Source organism: Populus alba, chromosome 10 (genome assembly GCF_005239225.2).
Source record: "Populus alba chromosome 10, ASM523922v2, whole genome shotgun sequence".
NCBI lineage: Eukaryota > Viridiplantae > Streptophyta > Magnoliopsida > Malpighiales > Salicaceae > Populus > Populus alba.
The window spans coordinates 15,284,884-15,295,581 of NC_133293.1; the positions used below are offsets into that span (position 1 = coordinate 15,284,884).

Below are 10,698 nucleotides of genomic sequence, written 5' to 3' on the forward strand. Positions count from 1 at the left end.
TTTGCTCGTGGAAAAGGGTTTCAAAACCTCCAATTATTGCTGTTCTAGCAATTTCTTCGGAAGCTGAAAGGGTAGAGAAACAGTGAAGAGTCTTGTTCCGTATCTAGCAACCATGTTGGAGATCTTAAAAAATAACACTCTTATTCGTGTAAACTAGAACAGTTTAATGGATTGATGGAGAGTGTATTTGTTTTTGAGGTGGTTTTTATAGTTGTGGTTTTAAAAAAATATAGTTAGATGTGGTTATTTGAATTTAGATACATGTTTAGTAAAAGTTATGGTTAAGGTTTATGTCCAGTAAAAAAAAATATATAAAATATTTGGTAGTTGTGTGGTTGTAGTTACTTTTCAAAAGTGTTTTTATTTGGAAATCATTAAAATAATATATTTTTATTTTTAAAAAATATTTTTAATATCAGCGTATCAAAAAGATATAAAAACACCTAAAATTTTTTTTAATTTGAAACAAAGAAAAAAAAAAAAAAATTATTAAAATTTTTTAAAATACAAAAACAAATGATATTTTACAAAATTCAATTAAAAAAACATATAAAAACTACTTCATCAAAATTACATTTCAAACTCAAATTTTACTGAACCTCACAATATAAAACATAACCTTTTTAGTTATCAAATACTTACTGTATTTTCTATACTACAAACACAAAAACAGGTACAAACGCAACCGAAATATTTTCCGGGAGATAACTGGTTGCATGTCCTTGTAGTATGATTGATATGGACTTTGTAATGACGGCACGTTCTTCGTTCATGAAAACAACTTTATAAATATTAAAATGAATCTTTTTTTTAAATTCAAACAATCAAACGACTCTAATTCATGTCATTTTACTAAGAGATTTCTACATTGTATATCTCTTTAAATAATCTAAAATTTCAGGTTTTTCTAATCTTGGTTTCCCTCGAAATCATGGCTTCGTCCCTCGGTGCTGGATAAATGATTATAATACTTTAATTAAACAAATTCAGATGTTGGTTGACATAATTTTATTTCTCTTTTTAAAGGGTTTTTTCTATAATAGTTGCTTAAAAATATATTAAAATAATAAAAAAAATATAAAAATATTAAATAAATAATGTTAAATAATATTTTTTAAATTTTAACAAAACAAAGGCTATGTGTTTTTTTATTTTAAAAAATAATAAATAAATATATTTTTTAATTATTTTAACATGCCATATAAAAATTAAAATTTAAAAAATATTTTAACATATTCTAATTAAAAATTTTATTTTAAAAAGACCTTGCACGAAAATCCAAACATCTCCCAAGTCAAGAAGGTTAAAACGTTTCCCTTGATAGTAAACAAAATGTATTCACCGTCAATCTGGTAACAACGTACCTAAACTAAATTTAACTAAGACGAGAGAGTGGTCCTGCAAAGCTACGAGAGAGTTAGTCCAGCGAAGCTTTATTCCCGTTTATTTCTGTGGTTATAAAGTATTTTTATAAAACTTTTATTTTTTTAAAAAATAATTTTTAAATTATTTTAATAAGATATGTCTGGAATTAATTTTAAAAAAAGTAAATGAAAATATTATTCTAACATGTTTGTTTTAAAATAAAAAATATCTTGAAAAATAATAAAAAGCGTACATGGAATATAATTCTTGCCTGGAAACTTGAGCAGGAGTGCCCAACCTGCTGCAAAACCTGAAGTCGACACTGTTGTAACGTGAGCGTAGCTAGAATATACTGAACAGGTGGCTGAAACTACGTCACGGGTCAATTGTTTTTTATCATAAAAAAATATCAAGAAAATGCAAATATTTTTTAAAAAATAAGGATTCTGATAATTAATTAAAAATAAAAAAAATTGAGTTAAAATTGGTAAATTTGATGGGGTTATGACCCGAGACTTCATATCAGGTTAATTTAAAAAAAATATATAAAAATAAATAATATTAATTTTTAGTGAACTTAGTGATGATAAATAAAATAAAAAATAATTAAAACTAACCCGATTTAATATTCAAAACTTGTGTAATGGATCACAAGGCTAGATCACAGTATAAAAAACAAATCTAAAAAAATAACAATGTAAAATTCCCAACCAATCAAAATAATTAGGATATACTTGAAAAAAAAATAGATTTTAAAAAAAACAAAAACCAAGTTTAATATAAAAAAATAAAATAAAATAAAAAACTTTATACCGGATTTGATATAAAAATCAAAAGGCAGTAAATTAAATTGAAAAAAAATAAGTTTGTAATTGGTTAAAGACAACATATATTGTAATTAAAAGAATAAATTCAAATATGATATAAAAAATCAAATGTCAATAAATAAAATTAAAATAGATAAATAATTTAAGAACAAATACTTTACAATTAAGAGAATAATGACCTAATTTAACTCAATAAACAAATAATCATACTTATTTTTTCTATTACAAGGGCTAGCATGTTTTTTTAGGACGGGAGAGATAAAAGAAAACAGAAAGAAAAACATGTTGCAGGAGCTTAATCGATGGTCTTCTAACCTCACGGGTCTTGCTCGTGACGTGGATAATAATGTGTATCGAATGCCACCCTCGTTTATATTTGTTTTGGCATTGCACTCACCATGGCTAAAGCACATATTAGGCACCTAATAACCACTTGTTAATTTAAAATAACATTTTATGCATGTTAGAATACTCGATCACATCTTACCCTACATGAAAATAGAACCATTACAACCTAAGCTGAAAAAATATTGTTTTTCAGGGGTATTTAAGTAAGTTAATAATTACACTCTATAAGGGTAAAAAATCCCTCTAACCCCTTTATTTTCTTTAATGACTAATTTGATGAAAAACATCTATCTACCCCCTGATACCAAGCTAAGTAAGTTTACTCTTCAAGAGTAAAAAAATAATTTCATTAAAGCATTGGAATGACAAACGAGGGAGGAGGTGGCCGGGTGTATTTTAAAACAAAAGAGTATCTGAAGTCCAACAACAATAATAATAAAAAATAAAAAGGCCATACAAAATTAAAGATAAATCTAGTCAATAAAAAGAGTTTTGAAAAGTTCATCCAAGAAACATAAAAAAAGAGTCAAGAAATCAATGAAGGAAGTCAACCTTTCTTACATTAAACAGGATTTTGCTAGTTGTACTTCACCCACCCCAAAAGTCTTAGATTCTTGAATCCCGAGAAAATTAAAGAAACAAATTATTAATAAAATAACAAAAAGATAAATGATTTTATTAATTCCCCATCCTCCTTCTATGACTCTCTCTCTCTCTCTCTCTCTCTCTCTCCCCTATATATCAATAGCAAGCATGAGCAGGCAACTCACCCTTTCTCCCTTCCTTCTTTCCAGTCTCTCCATCTCTCAAAATATTCCTCTGTCACCTCTTCTCTTCTACTGTTCTACATCTTCCAAGTGCTCCTCTTCCTTATTTTAATCTCCTTTATCTTGTGTCTCCGAAGATATATAATTATAGACATGGTCGTGGCATCCCCAACTCAAATTCACGGGGAAAAACTCCTGGCCATCGAGCTTCCTGTAATAGATCTCTCAGGCGAGAGATCAATGGTGTCCAATCTCATTGTCAAAGCCTGTGAAGAATATGGTTTTTTCAAGGTAAAAAACCATGGCGTTCCTCATGATATCATTGCCAGAATGGAAAACGAAAGTTCCAACTTCTTTGCCAAAACATTCGATGAAAAGCAAAAGGCTGGGCTTGCTAATTCCTTTGGTTATGGCTGCAAAAACATTGGCTTTAATGGTGATACAGGAGAGGTTGAATATCTACTTTTTAATACCAATCCTCTCTCCATTGCTGAAAGATCCAAAACCATCTCCAATGACCCTACAGAATTCAGGCAAGTGCTTACACCCTTTATATTGCTTTGAGCTTTTCATTTGTTGTATATGAGAATTTAACACTATCCCCATTTATTTATCTAGAGTTTATTTTCTCCTTTCTTCTTTCTTGAAATTACGTTTTCAATGTTAGTTACTTTCATGCATGTATTTGCTCGAGAGTCACCAACCTCTTGATGAAAGTGCAAGAGAGGTTTTTTTTTTTTTTTTTTTTTTGAGTGCTGCCTTGAGAACCCGAGGTAAAACATGTTTTAGCGAAGCTATTGGTAAAAGATTGGTGAACAAAGCTAACAACAAAATGATGGAAAGCCTATAAACTGAGAAGCCCACTACGACTACCAGCAAAGTACTACCATTTTTTTAAATCCAAATTAGATTTATTTTCGAATTTTGAAAATGATGCTACCATGCAAGTTGCTAATTCAATGTCCCGAGCACTTCTATATATATGTAAACATGGTGCTGGCTGGGAACTTTCTTGAAATTGAACTGTATCTTTTAAACCTCTTGTATTCAAGTGCACCTGACATTCCTAAAATTGCAAAATTCTTCTATGATTTGCTGGGAGAATCTTCCTTAATGAATTTCAGGGTGAAGCAAGTTGCTTTTTTTAATATTTTATGTGAGTAGAATACTCGTACATGTTATCATAGGAATTTCTTCAATCATCCTTGGTAATGTGTGGTATGAAAGGAACATGAAAATGAAGAGAACTAGGTTTCCATAAGCAGAACGCTAGCTATGAAATTATGTTACTATTAATAATTAGGGGTATTTATTTTTAGTTTGGTTTGATTTTTTTTTCATAAAAATAACTAAATTGAATTAAAAAACAGAAACTAAAACAAAATTGATTTAAATTGACTGGTTTTGGTGTTTTTTGGATAAAAATTGGTTCAGACTGGTTTGACTTGTTTTTTTTTTTTTTTGGCTTGTTTTGATTGGCTTTGTTTTTTTTGGTTTGGCTTAGGTTTTCTTCTAAATTTTTTTTGTATAGGTTTTGTTTGATTTTTTCAAAATTTTAATGTTTTTTTTTCCATGATTCTATTTTTTTCTTTTTACTTTTTTTAATTTAATTAGTTTTTTCACTATTTTTACTCACTGCTATTAATATCATGCCTCAGTAAAAAAATCACGTCTAAATTGCAGTAATTAAGCAAATTTATGAAATTAGTAAGTTACAGCAAGATAATTGTATAAATCATACAAAAAATTAAGAATAATACAAAACACTCCATTTTTCTTAAAAATAATAACGAAAAATTAGATATAAAATCTGTAGTGTTTACTATTTTTCTTATAAAAATGTAAGAGGCAGGTTTCGTAAAATCTTTAAAGTTTTGAACTCTACCTGCAATTCCAAAATAATATTCTAAGGAGTTATTGTAATTTATCATTATCAAGATTATGCATGTAAGAAGAGCGAATCGATTTCAATTCCATCTTTCTTGAATTTTTTTTTAAAAGGGACCAACACTCGTGATTTTTATGAAATTCAATTTAAAACACCAAATCACACGGGAATATGGAATTAAATGTACTCCTGGGAGGTGGGATAACATGTCAGAACTTCTTTCACTCGAGAGTCGAAACATTCTCCATTACTTCTTGGAAGACTCTTTTTTTATTTTTTCCCAAACAAGAGAAGTTTTATGTATTCAGATACTAGGGTTGATTTACTGGTTGATGTCTTCTTAAGTTGAATGCTCGGTAATCTAATAAAAAAAAAAGAGGTAAAGAAGAAAAAGATGGTGGTTGGTTTAAAAATCATCTAGTTTCTTTTTTTATAAACCAATCAAAAGTTTCTTTTTACTAAAAGAACAAATAAATATTACCTCCAGCATCTGTTCATCTATCTTGAATGTCTTCAGCATGCACATGTAAAATTTACCTTGTGGCCACGCACACGATTAAGGGTCTGTTTGTCTACGCGGCTGCGGCTGCGTTTTATTGGAAACGCAGTCCGCAGCAGTTTGGTAATAAAGAAAAGCGATTTACTGTGCATGGGCCCACATGTTTTTTGCGTTTAAAACGCTGAAAAGGAAAAGCTACCGAAACATTCTTTTCATTCTCTTCGGGTTAATAAAAAACAAGGACTGTTCATAGGTGAATTGCACTGTTCACGTGAACAGTGCGTGCAAATGAGGTGTACTGTTCACGTGAACAGCGCGTGCAAATGAGGTGTACTGTTCACGTGAACAGTGCGTAGTAAATTGCACTGTACGCAGGGCTTTTTTTTTTTTTTTTTTTTTTTTTTTTTTTTTTTTGTGTTAATACTTAATTGTATTGTTTTTTTTTTTAAAAAAAAAAACTTGTTTAGAGAATTAAATTAATTCGGGCTGTGAATAATATTTTTTTTCTCGAAAAAACTAGTATAGAGTGAATTAAATTCACTCGCACAGTAATATTAATTTTGTAGTTTTTATCGAATGAATTTTGCACGTAATGGAATTATAAATAGTTTAATGAAATAATAAAAAATATTTTATATAAAGTATTATTTTTTTCATGATGTAATAGGAGTAATTAATTTTACAATATTTAAATTTAAAACCATCAATATTAATATATATATATTTTAATTAATTTATAACCTCAATTTCAAAAACATTCTTAACCAAACACATTAAACTACTTTTTTTTCAACCTCAATTTCAACCACAGTTTTAACCAAACACCTATTTTTTCAAATCAACCTCAACTAAAAGTACTTTTTATAAAATAATTTTTTTCAAACCACAACAGCTACCGCAATGCCAAACACACTTTAAGTGTTTCTTTTTCTAGATCACAATCACAATTAATTCAAAACATGTGAAAAGAAAATGAAGATAAGGTAACTTATTTGCATGAAAAAGAAATGGAGAATCAAAATGCACAAGGCAGGGAGATTGTGAAATCTGAGGAAGGGCTTCGGTGACTTCTTTTTTGCCAAATAATGCAATACTGGAATTTATGAATATTAGAGAAACTGGGAAAAGCACAGGAGAAGCAGGTCTAGTGTACTTTTCTAAACGCCTGCCTGGTGGCCTCGTCTCTTCTATTTTTTATTTTTAATACCTCATAGCCTGTGACCTGTTAGGCTGTTACATTCACCGACGTCGACAAGGCTTGATTTTTGTTCTCTCTCTCTCTTCTATATCTGTGATACAGCTCTGCTATGATCGGCTACATAGAAGCAGTTAGGGAGCTGGCATGTGAGCTATTAGATCTGATGGCAGAGGGATTGTGGGTCCCAGATAGATCCGTGTTCAGTCGACTAATCAGAGATGATGACAGTGACTCAATCATCAGGTTAAATCACTACCCTCCCATGCCTATACTCTGCAAGGATAAGGACTCCTCATCACCCTGTAACCACAACAGGGTAGGGTTTGGAGAGCATTCTGACCCTCAGATCTTGACCATCTTAAGATCCAACGACGTGGGTGGCCTTCAGATTTCCCTGAATGATGGTGCCTGGGTTCCAGTAACACCTGACCCATCTGCCTTCTGTGTTAATGTGGGTGACTTGTTACAGGTTGGTCTGCTATTTTTCTCCTTCTCTCTCTTATCTTGTAGTTGATCTGGACTTCATGGAAGCTACTGCTACTATAGCTAAACTAGCTAGCTAGCCAGTAACCAGGAGGCTTCGGATTTGGTTTCTCGATGCCAACGGGGCCCAACTCAACACCAGTTGGGAATATGAGTAATTGAATCACTCAGTGCCCGTTTAGAGTACGGTATCCCTTGCTTTTTAGTATTTTTAAGAGTAGTTTTTGTTGATAATAAAAGATGTGCTTTTATGATGTGCTTAGAACCTGACTTGAGATTACCGAGGAAATAATTCTGTACCCTGACTTCACCATTTCCAAGACATTTTCCGTGGAGTATCATTTTTCTTGGGTCTCCTTGTTGTGAAAATGAAATTGATTTTTTTTTAATTGACAATGACAAAGATATGTTACTAAGGTCTTTACAATACCGGTTTTCTTGTGGAAGGTTTTTTCTTGAAATTTTCATTTTCATTTTCATTTTCAAGAACTAAATGCTTGTTATCGTCAACATCATTAGCTAGTTCTCATGGAAATCTAATTCTAATCTCTCTCTCAAAATTTTGCAGGCAATGACAAATGGGAGATTTGTAAGTGTGAGGCACAAAGCCCTAACCAACTCATACAAGTCTAGAATGTCAATGGCCTATTTTGCTGCACCCCCACTTAATGCAAGGATCGCCGTTCCACCAGAAATGGTTACACCCATCAAGCCTGCCTTGTACAGGCCTTTCTCCTGGGCTGAATTCAAGAAAGCTGCTTTTGCTCTGCGACTTGGAGATAGCCGCCTCGGTCTATTCAGGATGGAAGAATATGAGCAAGTTGCCTGATGAGTTTTTGATAGCTTAGTATTATGGAATATAAATGTTTAAATATCCAAGTTTAGCGTCGTTCTGTACCCCTGTAGGGGAATTTTGCCGTTTGATATCCTTGCCATTGCTACTGTTTATCCAGCGAGAGACTAGTAGCTTGGGGGGGGGGTAATGGTAGCACTGTAGTTTAGCCGTTAGTGTAAAATTTTCCCTTTTGAATAATATTCAGTGGCCAGGGGGGTGGTGGTTAGCTCTATCATGGATTCTTTTGAAATTTTAAGAAAAACAAGATTAGAGAAAGCCTTGATAGGATGAGATGTTAAATGAAGCCAGTCAAGACAATATAAATTTGAATCTGGAAAATCAAGGAGGTAGTAGAAATGTTGACTCTATGTGCGTTGTATTTGTCTAGTGCGCGCACGAGTTACTGATACCAAACTACTTCAAGAAGTGCACCAGTAAAAGGTCAGCGACAATGCTACGCTGGAACTGTCGACTTATTTACTAAAAGGAAAGATTAATCATCTATGAGGATATGAGGAACAGAAGCTTATACATAATGTCAGATTTCAAAGAAATCTAAGAACAAAACCATCCACATCATTACAAGTAGGTTAGAGGCTCTAACAAGACAGAACCATCTAATTCAAATCAGTCATGCGCTCCAATGAGCAATCAGAGCTTCAGAATACTTGGTCTGTTATCATATAACCTAAAGCCAGCCTCGAAGATGTTGATTTAGGGGCTGCAAATGTTCTTTTCTGTTATCGTTTTATCAGGTATTTCGCTCCCGAGTCAGGAAATACCTCATCAGGCACGAATTTGAGATCTTGCAGCAAGACAAGAACACTTCTACTGACCACTTCAGCTTAGTGCACAAACACATATCTCCAGGATCTCATAATCCTCATCCCATAACAAAAAGGACGCCTTCTCTGGGTTCTCTAAAATCATCTTTGAATGTTAGGAAACCAGAGACTGTCCATGTCTGGCAAAGCCTGGGTTGTTCGCCTTTAACGAGTAGAGGCCAACACCCAAAAATAATATTCAAGTACCACAATTTTAAGTCTTTAACGAATATTACCTGCAACAGCTTGGCTATCCACGAGCTGGACTTTTCGTGTTTCCACAAAAAAATTTATTCGATTTGGTTTTCATTCAAGAATTATAGTTTGGAAGAGAAAATTGTTGTTAATTAAATATAATTATATAAAAAAATAAAAAAATAAATGTAATTAAAAAATAATTTTACCATCCATTTCATAATTTATCTTGTAAATTAAAAAAAATATTTTTTTTACCATAAATTGATTATTTTATTATATTTATTGAAAATTATATTTTACATAGTGTTTATAGACTTGATTGTATTTTAATTACACTTCCTAATATTCTAAATGAAAGTTAATTTAGCCGCCTCATGATATTATGAAGAGGCGGGATTAATAAATGAAGGAGCTAGAATAGCGCCCCTTTAATTTAAAAATGCTCAACCATTGACCAGGCAGGGGGTCATAGTAGCATAGGGTATAATTGTTAAATCCAGCTTAGCCACCCGCGTTAATCTAGATTAAATTTGTAATTAGATTGGTCGTTTATTATTTAATTAAACCTAGTTTATCCATTAAAATTTGATTAATTTGATAAAGTTAAAAGATTAAAGGTTTTTTAAAAAGTATCAAATTAAGTAAGGTTTAAATCTTGGTCATCTTTTTCAGGCTAAAATTATTTTGTTAGCCCACCAAAACTAATACACGCGACATCACTTGGTTTTAGTTTTATATATATATAATTTTAATATTGTATATTATTATAATTGATCAACTAATTCAACCCACTAACCCACCGATTTTAACAAGTATGCCATTAGAGACTTTGACTCATGGTCAAAATATAGTTTGTTTTGTTTTGTGGGTGCTTAGCTCTGATAGCTGGCTGGCTCACTTTTTTCACGATGGATCTACAAAACTTGTTCACTTTAATAATGATAATGCTGGCACACAAGCATTGTTCTTGAAATACACAAGCGAAGAATACAAAGTCATGGCATTTAAGGAGCAGATGGGAAATCATTTAATAAAACTAGCAACAGATTGGTTCAATTTCCTTTCTGAAAAATTAAAAGAGGTTTTCAGTACTTGGCATTTCTCTGTATTCAATAATCGAAAGGTAATTAAAAGTATCTTTTCCAGTATTAGCTCGCACTCATCATTCTCAACACGACGACTCTACAACTTCGTATCATTTAGACCGAACACAGCCGGAGAAGCTCTCTGTGTGTGCCTAGTAGTAAGCTGTAGCGGATAGAACTGAAACTCACAGCACCGTATCGTAATGAAAAAATAATGGGAAAGCAAAAGGATACCTATCCTGATTTATATTGCAAATCGATATGTATATATATATATATATAAGTTGACAGTCCTGTATATCTAATAGAATATCATTGGCTTGAAGGATATCTAATAGCAGCTGTGTAGTTATGAAAGCTATTCTGTACAAATGGGACTGG

The 10,698-nt window shown here is 31.8% G+C and overlaps 1 protein-coding gene across 1 annotated transcript; it reads left to right on the top strand.

The window, feature by feature from the left end:
• Positions 1-3,257: 3,257 nt before the first annotated feature.
• Positions 3,258-8,442, top strand: LOC118045629 (gibberellin 2-beta-dioxygenase 2). Its single transcript, XM_035054315.2, has 3 exons — positions 3,258-3,840; positions 6,995-7,361; positions 7,944-8,442. Exons 1-3 carry the CDS (start codon positions 3,461-3,463, stop codon positions 8,202-8,204), a joined length of 1,008 nt encoding a protein of 335 aa, XP_034910206.1. The 5' UTR covers positions 3,258-3,460; the 3' UTR covers positions 8,205-8,442.
• The last annotated feature ends 2,256 nt before the right edge of the window (positions 8,443-10,698 follow it).

Bases quoted from the DNA above. Each gene is read 5' to 3' on its own strand.
- LOC118045629 (XM_035054315.2), top strand. From the start codon at position 3,461: ATGGTCGTGGCATCCCCAACTCAAATTCACGGGGAAAAACTCCTGGCC. The intron at 3,841-6,994 runs GCAAGTGCTTAC...TCTGTGATACAG, and splicing joins AATGACCCTACAGAATTCAG to CTCTGCTATGATCGGCTACA. The intron at 7,362-7,943 runs GTTGGTCTGCTA...AAAATTTTGCAG, and splicing joins ATGTGGGTGACTTGTTACAG to GCAATGACAAATGGGAGATT.